The sequence below is a fragment of the Phyllobates terribilis genome, unplaced genomic scaffold, assembly GCF_046119375.1.
Source record: "Phyllobates terribilis strain yellow unplaced genomic scaffold, ASM4611937v1 Scaffold_9__5_contigs__length_417890890, whole genome shotgun sequence".
In the NCBI taxonomy this organism is placed as follows: Eukaryota; Metazoa; Chordata; class Amphibia; order Anura; family Dendrobatidae; genus Phyllobates; species Phyllobates terribilis.
Window position 1 is genome coordinate 401,380,106 of NW_027362769.1, and position 14,604 is coordinate 401,394,709.

The 14,604-nt window shown below is 50.4% G+C and overlaps 1 protein-coding gene across 1 annotated transcript in view; it reads left to right on the top strand.

Moving 5' to 3' along the window:
* Positions 1–1,553: 1,553 nt before the first annotated feature.
* Positions 1,554–14,604, top strand: part of LOC141162619 (transmembrane protease serine 9-like) — a 44,157-nt gene continuing 31,106 nt past the window's right edge. Inside the window, exons 1-2 of the mRNA XM_073648894.1 lie at positions 1,554–1,637; positions 3,544–3,745. Of these exons, the coding sequence (XP_073504995.1) occupies positions 3,691–3,745 (55 nt within the window). The 5' untranslated portion in view covers positions 1,554–1,637; positions 3,544–3,690. The remainder of the gene's footprint in view (positions 1,638–3,543; positions 3,746–14,604) is intronic.

The following is a 14,604-nucleotide window of genomic DNA, read 5'->3' on the forward strand; positions in this document are numbered from 1 at the left end:
TGGGATACTTAGTGAAGAGCATCAGGAGGCACCCCAAGGCATAGGGGCTGGGACTGGCACTAGGATGCCTTGCGGTGGACAGCCGAGCTCGATCCTTATAAAAGCTTTTTAACTGCAGCAGCTTTAGTGGACGCTACTGGAGCTGGAATTACGCGGCTGCTGGCATGAGACTTGCCCTCCAATAGATCCTTGTAAATGGATTTAAAGTGTATTCATTCAAATTAGAGAGACAATTTAAATTAAAAAGCTTAGAGCTGCCTCACCACAGGGGGGCTCTCTCGACCCACCAGCGGACAGGCACCAGTATTGGGAGAGGGGGGCTGGCCGTCAGGGTTCACCGCGGCTCTGGCACAAACCCGGCGACACGGAGGTGGCACGGGCAGGAGCGGACTGGCCGTCTCGGCTTCTCACTTTTTGGATTTTAGAAGGGCATGACATGCCTATATCTGTGTCTCCCCCTCCTTTTACTCCTCCACCTCTTTTCTTTTCGCATGACTATATGTACTTGTCACTTTTCCATGTGTTAGTTGTGTCTTCTGAGCAGTTTGTCAGCTTTTGGACACCTTTGAAGGTGTTTTCTATGTGTTTCTATGTGTTTTTGTTTGCCTGCCATTGGTTTTAACGGTGTTCGAAGGTGTTCGACGAACCGAACCGAACTCGAACACTACGGGGGTGGCTCAACACTAATGCCGACCCGCAGGAGGGGTGTATTTGTATTCTCCTGAGGAGTAACTGGCAGTGTGCGCTGGGTGAACAGCACACAGCCATATTGTCAGTACCGACTCCCTCGCTGTCTGGTTTGCCCAATGAATTAGTGTAGGAGAGTGGACAGGTGACCATGAACCATGAACCATCACCACAATGTTATTTTGTAGGGAGACTCTGGAGGTCCTCTCACCTGTAATATCCGTGGTGTCTGGTACCAGACAGGGGTTGTAAGCTGGGGAGAAGGCTGTGCTGTCGCCTTCCGCCCTGGAGTCTATTCCCTTGTGCCCATCTATTAGCGCTGGATCCAGCAGTACATACCCAATCTGGAGTTTACAAAAGTGACCAACGTCTCTTCATCAAGAGAGGGATGTTACAACTTTTGCATCCGCCCAAGGTAACACGAACATTAAAGTTGGATCAGGTTATCCCCTCCCCTGACAATAGTCAAATAACATAAACTGAACTCGAGTAGTCAGGCCAAGCGGTGGAATCTCCTCAGCCATAATTAGGATCATCAGTGATGACTAATGCTAGAAGATGATGGTTCTGTAGAATCATCGTGAAGGTCACATGTTGATCCAGAGAAAGGAGAACATCACCCTCCATGTGATATACATATACACCTGCATTGCTATTACTGTGGACATGGCTGCAGAGTCAAGGAGCATCTCCAGTCATCTGGCTCCACAAGTCCACCCTTCTTCTATCTCCCCAAATCTGGGACCAGACCCACTATGAGCGGTCTTCCAGCAGTAGGACACAACGCTCCTCTTTATACCATTAACCTGTTCACATCGAACATTCATCCTGTTGACTTTTTACACTTTTTAGCCTCTTCTCAGCTCTGGGCCGGACAAGGAACCTGGGTCATGATGTCTCTTTCTGTGATGTTCTGCATCCTGTGGTCCACCCCTTGGATTCTTTCTATTGTGAGTGCTCAATACAATCTATTACAAAACTTTCCGTTTTTTTTTTTGCAAATGAAAGAAAATGAACAAACTTTCATTAATATTTTGGTTCAGATTTTCATCAGCATTTGGTTATTTTGTCACTTTTTACCATCAGTGTTTCATCAGTGCTTTTCTTCGTATGTCAAAAAAAGTAAAAAAAAAATTCAGCTTCTCCTATACATTACAATCTGTAGTCACCGGCAAAAGGGAAGCAACCAAGAGTAGAAGACATGAGCCAAAATGAGGATGACAGATCACCACGGATAATAGATCACTATGGTTCACTGCTCACCAAGATTCACCAGGATTCATAGATCACCAGAATTCATAAATCATTATGATTCGTAGATCACCAGGATTCGTAAATTGTCAGAATTCATAGATCGCCAGGATTTATAGATCACCATGGTTTATATATTATCAGGTTTTATAGATCACCAGGGTTTATATATCACCAGGATTTATATATCACCATGATTCATGTATTATCAGGTTTTATAGATCACCAGAGTTTATATATCACCAAGATTAATAGATCGCCAGAATTTATAGATCACCAGGAATCATAAATTGCTAGCATTTATAGATCGCCAGGATTCATTGATTGCCAGTACTTATAGATCACCAGGATTCATAGATTGCCAGGATTTATAGATTATCATGGTTAATAGATCACCAGGATTCATAAATTGCCAGGATTTATAGATCACCAGGATTTACAATGTTTCATGTTGCACAGCTAACTGTAACTTCTATTATCATCAGGATTTACAGATCTCCATCATTGATAGATCACCTGGATTCACAGTCTCTGTTTTTCACATCTTTTTTTCCACTTTAGAGAAGATTTATAATTCCTAGTAATAATTATGATGGGATCTGTAGCGAGGTGACATTGCTGCTACATTCACACTATGATAGATTATCTCCATATGAACCTGCTGTTACATTGTTGCTTCTTCTTCTTCTTCTGGAGATCCAGAGTCACCATTGATGGAGCAGGGACAGGAGTTACAATGTATCCATGTATGAAAAATAAACAATTCTTTCCCTCCATTGTTTTCTTTTGTGTCTGTTTTTATGATGAATGTATCATCCGCGTCACTAACAGATGAGACTGATAAGACAAAACACATGGATGCTAATAATTAGGATATGAATATGATGAATTTTTTTGGGGAAGTGACAATGACAATAATATTTTTATGCACTTGTACTGGGCAAATCATAGGAAAAGAGGGAACGGATAAGAAATGATAGGAGGTTTGAGAACAGGTCACTAAAGTGTAGACAACGGGACGGATGAAGAGTCGTAGAGCTCAGGAGCCTCAGGACCATTGAACAGTTACATCTGACTTATTTTATCTGTGATGTTTCACTCGGACATAAAAGTTATTACTCTCTAAAGTCTGGGAAATTCAGAAGAAGATGGAGCACAGGCGCTCCACTCTTCCCTGCTGCTTCAAGTCATTGTATATTATAAGTCTACAAAGAAAAGTTCTGTAACTTTCTAAGATATTTAGCGTTTCAATTTCTCATCATTTGGGTCCCTTCCGCTCCTTTTCTCCTTGCGTAAGAAAACGACCACTGCTAATAAACTGCAGAGGTGGCCGGTAACCTAGGCAATGAGCAGTAAACTATAGAATAAGGAATCCCTCCGTTCTTGAGAAGGGAGAGAATTTTACAATACAAAGTAAATAGCAAAGTTTCTTAAACTCTTGAGCCCCCCAGATTGGATAGATGTGACACCAGAGAGCTGAGACACAATTCTCAGACCTCGTCTGTATCTTACGTTTGCCCTCGTCTCCAGGCTCCGGTGTACAGGAGGAACGCGGCTCAGTGACCTCGTAAATATTTCATCTCATACCCAGAACTTATGCTTCAGGTGTTACTGCATTATGTCGCCGGGGTGAAGGCGTCGGCCAATCAGAAGAGGGGATTCTGACGACTCGAATTTCTCCGTGACTGGTATAATTACTTTTCTGTGAAGCAAGAAGAGGAGACGTGAGGAGCCGAAGGTGTGAGGAGCCTCATGTTCTGCACGTTGGAGACGAGGATGTCACGGCTGACACTTCTGCTGACTGTGGGTAAGTGACAGAAACAAATCTTGGTTTTCCCAGTGACGCAGCGTAGTCTGCCAGTGCCCCGGGCGAGTACTGTACATCCCCAAACCTATGGACCATTAACGCTCCCTGAGTGGCTTCCATGAGTCCAATAGTGAACACCTTGTCCTCGCAGCACGTGGACTGTATTTTAAGTAAATTCTGACGTCATTGTTGTTTGCCCTTTAGCTCTTTTTTTTTTGCATAAAATTAAAATAATAAAAAGTTATACATTGTTAAGATATTTTTTTGCTGGGACCAGTCCTCTACTGGGTTGTTGCTGGGACCAGTCCTCTGCTGAGTTTTTGCTGGGACCAGTCCTCTACTGGGTTGTTGCTGAGACTAGTCCTCTGCTGAGTTTTTGCTGGGACCAGTCCTCTACTGGGTTGTTGCTGGGACCAGTCCTCTGCTGAGTTTTTGCTGGGACCAGTCCTCTGCTGAGTTTTTGCTGGGACCAGTCCTCTACTGGGATGTTGCTGAGACTAGTCCTCTGCTGAGCTTTTGATGGGACCAGTCCTCTGCTTGGTTTTTTGCTGGGACCAGTCCTCTGCTGGGTTATTGCTGGGACTAGTCCTCTGCCGGGTTTTTGCTGGGACCAGTCCTCTGCTGAGTTTTTGCTGGGACCAGTCCTCTGCTGGGTTATTGCTGGGACTAGTCCTCTACTGGGTTGTTGCTGAGACTAGTCCTCTGCTGAGTTTTTGCTGGTTCCAGTCCTCTACTGGGTTGTTGCTGAGACTAGTCCTCTGCTGAGCTTTTGATGTAACCAGTCCTCTTCTGGGTTTTTGCTGGGATCAGTCTTCTGCTGAGTTTTTGTTAGGACCAGTCCTCTGCTGGGTTTTTGCTGGGACCAGTCCTCTGCTGGGTTTTTGCTGGGACCAGTCCGTTGCTGGGATTTTGCTGGGACTAGTCCTCTGCTGAGCTTTTGCTGGGACCAGTTCTCTGCTGAGTAAATTAAAATAATAACAAGTTATACATTGTTAAGATATTTTTTTCCTTCTTCTTTACATTTTTTAGATTTTTATGTAACTATTTTATAACCCTATCCCTATTTCTAACCCTACTACTATATTGTTCATGCAGCTCACTGCAGGAGGCAGACAGTGGAAATGTCTTGCCCCCATAGAATTTCACACCTTGGGCAACCGCCCCTGTGCCCCCTCCCCCACATTATGCCACTCAGTTTTCATATCAAGAGAATTATATGATGCAGGAGAATTCCATAAGTTCCAGTTGCCAGAATTTTGAGACCAGTCCTCTGCTGATATTTGCTGGGACTAGTTCTCTACTGGGTTGTTGCTGGGACCTGTCCTTTGCTGAGTTTTTGCAGGGATCAGTCCTCTCCTGAGCTTTTGATGGGACCAGTACTCTGCTGGGTTTTTGATGGGACCAGTCATCTGCTGGGATTTTGCTGGGACCAGTCCTCTGCTGAGTTTTTCCTGGGACTAGTCCTCTACTGGGTTGTTGCTGGGACCAGTCCTCTGCTGAGTTTTTACTGGGATCAGTTCTCTGCTCAGCTTTTGATGGGACCAGTCCTCTGCTGGGTTATTGCTGGGACCAGTCCTCTGCTGGGTTTTTGCTGGGACTAGTCCTCTGCTGGGTATTGCTGGGACCAGTTCTCTGCTGAGATTTTGCTGGGTCTAGTCCTCTACTGGGTTGATACTGGGACTAGTCCTCTGCTGGGTTTTTGCTGGGACCTGTCCTCTTCTGAGTTTTTGCTGGGACCAGTCCACTTCTGAGTTTTTGCTGGGACCAGTCCTCTACTGGGTTGTTGCTGGGACCATTCTTCTACTGAGTTTTTGCTGGGACTAGTACTTTGCTGAGCTTCTGATGGGACCAGTCCTCTGCTGGGTTTTTGCTGGGACCAGTCTGCTGCTGGGATTTTGCTGGGACTAGTCCTCTGCTGAGCTATTGCTGGGACAAGTCCTCTGCTGGGTTTTGCTGGGACCAGTTCTCTGCTGAGTTTTTGCTGGGACTAGTCCTCTACTAAGTTATTGCTGGGACCAGTCCTCTGCTGGATTTTTGCTGGGACAAGTCCTCTGCTGAGGTTTTGATGGAACCAGTCCTCTGCTGAGTATTTGCTGAGACCAGTCTTCTGCTGGGTTTTGCTGGGACTAGTTTTCTGCTGAGCTTTTGCTGTGACTAGTTCTCTACTGGGTTGTTGCTGGGACCAGTTCTCTGCTGGGTTTTTGCTGTGACTAGTCCTCTACTGGGTTGTTGCTGGGACCAGTCCTCTACTGAGTTTTTGCGGGGAGCAGTCCTCTACTAGTTTGTTGCTGGGACCAGTGCTCTGCTGAGGTTTTGCTGGGACTAGTCCTCTGCAGAGTTTTTGCTGGGACTAGCCCTCTGCTGAGTTTTTGCTGGGATCGACCAGTCCTCTGCTGAGTTTTTTCTAGGATCAGTCCTCTGCTGGCTTGTTGCTGGGACCAGTCCTTTGCTGGGATTTTGCTGGGACCAGCCCTCTGCTGAGTGTTTGCTGGGACTAGTCCTCTGCTGAGTTTTTGCTGGGACCAGTCCTCTACTGAGTTGTTGTTTGGACCAGTCCTCTACAGGGTTGTTGCTGGGACCAGTCATCTGCTGAGTTTTTTCAGGGACCAGTCCGCTGCTGGGATTTTGCTGGGACTAGTCCTCTGCTGAACTCTTGCTGAGACCAGTCCTCTGCTGGGTTTTGATGGGACCAGTTCTCTGCTGAGTTTTTGCTGGGACTAGTCCTCTACTGGGTTGTTACTGGGACCAGTTCTCTGCTGAGTTTTTGCTGGGACTAATCCTCTACTGGGTTCTTGCTGGGACCAGTCCTCCGATGGGTTTTTGCTGGGACCAGTCTTCTGCTGAGCTTTTGATGAGACCAGTCCTCTGCTGGGTTTTGCTGGGACCAGTTCTCTGCTGAGTTTTTGCTGGGACTAGTCTTCTCCTGGGTTGTTGCTGGGACCAGTTCTCTGCTGAGTTTTCGCTGGGACTAATACTCTACTGGGTTGTTGCTGTGACCAGTCCTCTGATGGGTTTTTGCTGGGACCAGTCCTCTACTGAGATTTTGCGGGGACCAGTCCTCTACTGGGTTGTAGCTGGGACCAGTCCTCTACTGAGATTTTGCTGGGACTAGTCCTCTGCAGAGTTTTTGCTGGGACGAGCCCTCTGCTGAGTTTTTGCTGGGACCGACCAGTCCTCTGCTGTGTTTTTGCTAGGACCAGTCCTCTGCTGAGATTTTACTGGGACCAGTCCTCTGCTGAGTTTTTGCTGGGACTAGTCCTCTGCTGAGTTTTTGCTGGGACCAGTCCTCTGCTGGGTTGTTGCTGGGACCAGTCCTCTACAGGGTTGTTGCTGGGACCAGTGCTCTGCTGAGTTTTTTCTGGGACCAGTTCACTGCTGGGATTTTGCTGGGACTAGTCTTCTGCTGAGCTTTTGCTGAGACCAGTCCTCTGCTGCGTTTTGCTGGGACCAATTCTCTGCTGAGTTTTGCTGGGACTAGTCCTCTATTTGGGTTGCTGCTGGGACCAGTTCTCTGCTGAGTTTTTGCTGGGACTAATCCTCTACTGGGTTGTTGCTGGGACCAGTCCTCTTATGGGTTTTTGCTAGGACGAGTCCTCTACTGAGATTTTGCGGGGACCAGTCCTCTACTGAGCTTTTGATGGGACCAGCCCTCTGCTGGGCTTTTGTTGGGACCAGTCCTCTGCTCAGCTTTTGCTAGGACCAGTCCTCTGCTGAGTTTTTGCTGGGACCAGTCCTCTCCTGGGTTTTGCGGGGACTAGTCCTCTGCTGGGATTTTGCTGGGACCAGCCCTCTGCTGAGTTTTTCCTGGGACCAGTCCTCTACTGGGTTGTTGCTTGGACTAGTCCTCTACAGGGTTGTTTCTGGGACCAGTCCTCTGCTGGGTTTTTGCTGGGACTAGTCATCTGCTGAGCTTTTGCTGAGACCAGTCCTCTGCTGGGTTTTGCTGGGACCAGTCCTCTGCTAGGTTTTTTTCTGGCACCAGACTTCTGCTAGTTTATTGCTGGGACCAGTCCTCTGCTGGGTATTGCTGGGACCAGTCTTCTGCTGTATTTTTACTGGGACTAGTCCTCTACTGGGTTGTTGCTGGGACCAGTCCTCTGCTGGGTTCTTGCTGGGACTAATCCTCTACTGAGCTTTTGATGGGACCAGTCCTCTGCTGGGTTTTTGCTGGGACCAGTCCTCTGCTGTGTTTTTGCCGGAACCAGGCCGCTGCTGGGAATTTGCTGGGACTAGTCCTCTGCTGAGCTTTTGCTGGGACCAGTCCTCTGCTGCGTTTTGCTGGGACCAGTTTTCTGCTGGGTTTTTGCTGGGAGCAGTCCTCTACTGGGTTGTTGCTGGGACCAGTCCTCTGCTGGGTTTTTGCTGGGACCAGTCCTCTGCTGTGTTTTTGCCGGAACCAGGCCGCTGCTGGGAATTTGCTGGGACTAGTCCTCTGATGAGCTTTTGCTGGGACCAGTCCTCTGCTGCGTTTTGCTGGGACCAGTCCTCTGCTGGGCTTTTGCTGAGACTAGTCCTCTGCTGAGCTTTTAATGAGACCAGTCCTCTGCTGGGTTTTTTTTGGGACAAGTCCTCTGCTGGGTTTTGCTGGGACCGGTACTCTGCTGAGATTTTCCTGCGACCGGTCCTCTGCTGGGTTATTGCTGGGACCAGTCCTCTGCTGGGTTATTGCTGGGACCAGTCCTCTGCTGGGTTATTGCTGGGACCGGTCCTCTGCTGGGTTTTTGGTGGGACCAGTCCTCTGCTGGGTTATTGCTGGGACCAGTCCTCTGCTGGGTTTTTGCTGGGACCAGTCCTCTGCTGAATTTTGCTGGGACCAGTCTTCTGCTGGGTTGTTGCTGGGACCAGTCCTCTGCTGCGCTATTTCTGAGACCAGTCCTCTGCTGGGCTTTTTCTGAGACCAGTCCTCTGCTGGGTTTTCGCTGGGACCAGTCCTCTGCTGGGTTTTTGCTGGGACCAGTCCTCTGCTGGGTTATTGCTGGGGCCAGTCCTCTGCTGGGCTATTTCTGAGACCAGTCATCTGCTGGGTTTTTGCTGGGACCAGTCCTCTGCTGGGTATTACTGGGACCAGTCCTCTGCTTGGTTTTAGTTGGCACCAGTCCTCTGCTGGGTTTTTGTTGGGACTTGTCCTCTGCTGAATTTTTCGCTTGGACCAGTACTCTCCAGAGTTTTTGCTTGGACCAGTCCTCTGCTGAGTTTTTGCTGGGACCAGTCCTCTGCTGGGTTGTTGCTGGGACCAGTCCTCTGCTGGGATTTTTCTGGGACCAGGCCTTTGCTGAGTTTTTGCTGGGACTACTCCTCTGCTGAGATTTTGCTAGGACCAGTCCTCTGCTGGGTTGTTGCTGGGACCAGTCCTCTGCTGAGATTGCTGGGACTAGTCCTCTGCAGAGTTTTTGCTGGGACCAGCCCTCTGCTGAATTTTTCGCTTGGACCAGTACTCTCCTGAGTTTTTGCTTGGACCAGTCCACTGCTGAGTTTTTGCTGGGACCAGTCCTCTGCTGGATTGTTGCTCGGACCAGTCCTCTGCTGGGCTTTTGCTGAGACTAGTCCTCTGCTGAGCTTTTGCTGAGACCAGTCCTCTGCTGAGCTATTGCTGAGACCAGTCCTCTGCTGGGTTTTGCTGGGACCAGTCCTCTGCTGGGTTTTGCTGGGACCATTTCCTCTGCTGGATTTTTTTCTGGGACCACTCCTCTGCTGGGTTATATCTGGAACCAGTCCTCTGCTGGGTTTTTTGTAGGACCAGTCCTCTGCTGAGTTTTTGCTGGGACCAGTCCTCTGCTGGCTTTTGCTGAGACTAGTCCTCTGCTGAGCTTTTGCTGAGACCAGTCCTCTGCTGTGTTTTGCTGGGACCAGTCCTCTGCTAGGTTATTGCTGGGACTAGTCCTCTGCTGGGTTTTTGCTGGGACCAGTCTTCTGCTGGGTTTTTTGTAGGACCAGTCGTCTGCTGGGTTTTTGCTGGGACCATTCCCCTGCTGTGTTTTTGCTGGGACCAGTCCTCTGCTGTTTTTTTGCTGGGACCAGTCCTCTGCTGGGCTTTTGCCGGGACTAGTCCTCTGCTGAGCTTTTACTGGGATCAGTCCTCTGCTGGGTTTTGCTGGGACCAGTCCTCTGCTGGTTTTTTTTGGGACAAGTCCTCTCCTGGGTTATTGCTGGGACGAGTCCTCTGCCGAGTTTGTGCTGCGACCGGTCCTCTGCTGAGTTATTGCTGGGACCAGTCCTCTGGTGGGCTATTTCTGAGACCAGTCCTCTGCTGGGTTTTAGCTGGGACCAGTCCTCTGCTGAATTTTGCTGGGACCAGTCCTCTGCTGGGTTATTGCTAGGACCAGTTCTCTGCTGGGCTATTTCTGAGACCAGTCCTCTGCTGGGATTTTGCTGGGATCAGTCCTCTGCTGGGTTATTGCTGGGACCAGTCCTCTGCTGGGTTATTGCTGGGACCAGTCCTCTGCTGGGTTATTGCTGGGACCAGCCCTCTGCTGGGTTATTGCTGGGACCAGTCCTCTGCTGGGCTATTTCTGAGACCAGTCATCTGCTGGGTTTTTGCTGGGACCAGTCCTCTGCTGGGTATTACTGGGACCAGTCCTCTGCTTGGTTTTAGTTGGTACCAGTCCTCTGCTGGGTTTTTGTTGGGACTTGTCCTCTGCTGAATTTTTCGCTTGGACCAGTCCTCTCCAGAGTTTTTGCTTGGACCAGTCCTCTGCTGAGTTTTGCTGGGACCAGTCCTCTGCTGGGTTGTTGCTGGGACCAGTCCTCTGCTGGGATTTTGCTGGGACCAGGCCTTTGCTGAGTTTTTGCTGGGACTACTCCTCTGCTGAGTTTTTGCTAGGACCAGTCCTCTGCTGGGTTGTTGCTGGGACCAGTCCTCTGCAGAGTTTTTGCTGGGACCAGCCCTCTGCTGAATTTTTCGCTTGGACCAGTACTCTCCTGAGTTTTTGCTTGGACCACTCCTCTGCTGAGTTTTTGCTGGGACCAGTCCTCTACTGGGTTGTTGCTGGGACCAGTCCTCTGCTGGGCTTTTGCTGAGACTAGTCCTCTGCTGAGCTTTTGCTGAGACCAGTCCTCTGCTGAGCTTTTGCTGAAACCAGTCCTCTGCTGGGTTTTGCTGGGACCAGTCCTCTGCTGGGTTTTGCTGGGACCATTTCCTCTGCTGGATTTTTTTCTGGGACCACTCCTCTGCTGGGTTATATCTGGAACCAGTCCTCTGCTGGGTTTTATGTAGGACCAGTCCTCTGCTGAGTTTTTGCTGGGACCAGTCCTCTGCTGGCTTTTGCTGAGACTAGTCCTCTGCTGAGCTTTTGCTGAGACCAGTCTTCTGCTGGGTTTTGCTTCGACCAGTCCTCTGCTAGGTTATTGCTGGGACTAGTCCTCTGCTGGGTTTTTGCTGGGACCAGTCTTCTGCTGGGTTTTTGTAGGACCAGTCGTCTGCTGGGTTTTTGCTGGGACCATTCCCCTGCTGTGTTTTTGCTGGGACCAGTCCTCTGCTGTTTTTTTGCTGGGACCAGTCCTCTGCTGGGCTTTTGCCGGGACTAGTCCTCTGCTGAGCTTTTACTGGGATCAGTCCTCTGCTGGGTTTTGCTGGGACCAGTCCTCTGCTGGGTTTTTTTGGGACAAGTCCTCTGCTGGGTTATTGCTGGGACGAGTCCTCTGCTGAGTTTGTGCTGCGACCGGTCCTCTGCTGAATTTTGCTGGGACCAGTCCTCTGCTGGGTTATTGCTGGGACCAGTCCTCTGCTGGGCTATTTCTGAGACCAGTCCTCTGCTGGGTTTTTGCTGGGATCAGTCCTCTGCTGGGTTATTGCTGGGACCAGTCCTCTGCTGGGCTATTGCTGAGACCAGTCCTCTGCTGGGTTTTGCTGGGACCAGTCCTCTGCTAGGTTATTGCTGGGACTAGTCCTCTGCTGGGTTTTTGCTGGGACCAGTCTTCTGCTGGGTTTTTTGTAGGACCAGTCGTCTGCTGGGTTTTTGCTGGGACCAGTCGTCTGCTGGGTTTTTGCTGGGACCATTCCCCTGCTGTGTTTTTGCTGGGACCAGTCCTCTGTTGTTTTTTTGCTGGGACTAGTCCTCTGCTGAGCTTTTACTGGGATCAGTCCTCTGCTGGGTTTTGCTGGGACCAGTCCTCTGCTGTTTTTTTTTGGGACAAGTCCTCTGCTGGGTTATTGCTGGGACGAGTCCTCTGCTGAGTTTGTGCTGCGACCGGTCCTCTGCTGAGTTATTGCTGGGACCAGTCCTCTGGTGGGCTATTTCTGAGACCAGTCCTCTGCTGGGTTTTAGCTGGGACCAGTCCTCTGCTGAATTTTGCTGGGACCAGTCCTCTGCTGGGTTATTGCTGGGACCAGTCCTCTGCTGGGCTATTTCTGAGACCAGTACTCTGCTGGGTTTTTGCTGGGACCAGTCCTCTGCTGGATATTGCTGGGACCAGTCCTCTGCTTAGTTTTTGTTGGGACCAGTCCTCTGCTGAGCTTTTGCTGAGACCAGTCCTCTGCTGGGTTTTGCTGGGACCAGTCCTCTGCTAGGTTATTGCTGGGACTAGTCCTCTGCTGGGTTTTTGCTGGGACCAGTCTTCTGCTGGGTTTTTTGTAAGACCAGTCCTCTGCTGGGTTTTTGCTGGGACCAGTCGTCTGCTGGGTTTTTGCTGGGACCATTCCCCTGCTGTGTTTTTGCTGGGACCAGTCCTCTGCTGTTTTTTTGCTGAGACCAGTCCTCTGCTGGGCTTTTGCCGGGACCAGTTCTCTGCGGAGCTTTTGCTGGGACCAGTACTCTGCTGGGTTTTGCTGGGACCAGACCTTTGCTGGGGTTTTTTTGGGACAAGTCCTCTGCTGGGTTATTGCTGGGACGAGTCCTCTGCTGAGTTTGTGCTTCGACCTGTCCTCTGCTGAGTTATTGCTGGGACCAGTCCTCTGGTGGGCTATTTCTGAGACCAGTCCTCTGCTGGGTTTTAGCTGGAACCAGTCCTCTGCTGAATTTTGCTGGGCCCAGTCCTCTGCTGGGTTATTGCTGGGACCAGTCCTCTGCTGGGCTATTTCTGAGACCAGTCCTCTGCTGGGTTTTTGTGGGATCAGTCCTCTGCTGGGTTATTGCTGGGACCAGTCCTCTGCTGGGTTATTGCTGGGACCAGTCCTCTGCTGGGCTATTTCTGAGTCCAGTACTCTGCTGGGTTTTTGCTGGGACCAGTCCTCTGCTGGATATTGCTGGGACCAGTCCTCTGCTTAGTTTTTGTTGGTACCAGTCCTCTGCTGGGTTTTTGTTGGGACCAGTCCTCTGCTGGGTTATTGCTGGGACCAGTCCTTTGCTGACTTTTTGTTGGGACCAGTCCTCTGCTGAGTTTTTGCTCGGCTCAGTCCTCTGCTGGGTTTTTGCTGGTGTGGCACCCCAGAGGGTCTGGTTGCCACAGTGGTAGTAATGCCATGTCTGAGAGCAAACAGGGGTTTCCTGGTGAGGAACATAGAACCTGCAACACCTCCTGCTCCCGACCAGAAAGGGGAGGATCCTGCCCTTTATAACTGGGTCCGGAGGCGGGGTTAGGTTAGTCAGAGTCTAGTGTCAGAGTCGAGTAGTAGACACCCAGGAGCAAGGGCTGAGGACTGGAGCTGGAGATAGCTCGTCCTAGCCAGAGCATACACGGAGAACGGGACTCCGGAGTCCGAGGCTGTGGGGATTACATACCCAGCAGCAGATACCGTAGGGCAGGAGATTGCAGGTCTCCTGGCCCCATCAGAAGCCCGGAGGCTCAGCAGCACCAAGGGACCAGTACCGCCACAGAGGAGCGAGGAATCCACAAGGCCCGGGTTGCCAGCCATACGGGTGAGCACAGCACGTTACACTCAGGGACGTGGGCTAAAACACAGCTGCAAGCAGAATAGTCAAAAGAGTATAGTCAGAACGGCAGGCCTACAACTCCACCTGGCCAGGAGGACTCTATGATTGCTCTCAGACTGACCAGGCACTCATCACTAGCCAGTACTCCCATTTGGGCCTATATCATTGCCACCAGTAAAGACCCTGGGATTGCACTATACGGACTTTGTGATTATTTCTGCACCACGACACCCTGCACAACCACCATCATCCACACTGCCCTGAAGCTACACTCTACCTGTGGGGAGTTATACCACCCTTACTGCAAAGCATCAGCTTCAGAGGACTGTTCCGCAGTGGCGGCTCCTATTGACCGCATTCCACAGGTGGCGTAGTCGGACATTTACATTCATATACAAATACTACCCCTTGGATTGACCGCCCTGGGTCACGGACCGGGTCACCGCCACAGTGACTACAACACCCAGCGTCTACAGGCCCGGCTCCAGGTACGCCACGGCCCAGGGGGTGTGTCACTGGGACCAATCCTCTACTGTGTTATTGCTGGGACCAGTCCACTGCTGGGCTATTTCTGAGACCAGTCCTCTGCTGTGTTTTTGTTAGGACCAGTCCTCTGCTGAGTTTTTGTTAGGACCAGTCCTCTGCTGGGTTTTTGGTGGGACCAGTCCTCTGCTGGGTTTTTGCTGGGACCAGTCCTCTGCTGGGTTTTTGCTGGGACCAGTCCTCTGCTGGGATTTTGCTGGGACCAGTCCTCTGCTGGGGTTTTGCTGGGACCAGTCCTCTGCTGGGTTTTTGGTGGGACCAGTTCTCTGCTGGGTTTTTGCTGGGACCAGTCCTCTGCTGGGTTTTTGCTGGGACCAGTCCTCTGCTGGGTTTTTGCTGGGACCAGTCCTCTGCTGGGTTTTTGCTGGGACCAGTCCTCTGCTGGCTTATTGCTGGGACCAGTCCTCTGCTGGGATTTTGCTGGGACCAGTTCTCTGCTGGGTTTTTGCTGGGACCAGTTCTCTGCTGTTTTTTTGCTGGGATCAGTCCTCTGCTGAGTTTTGCTGG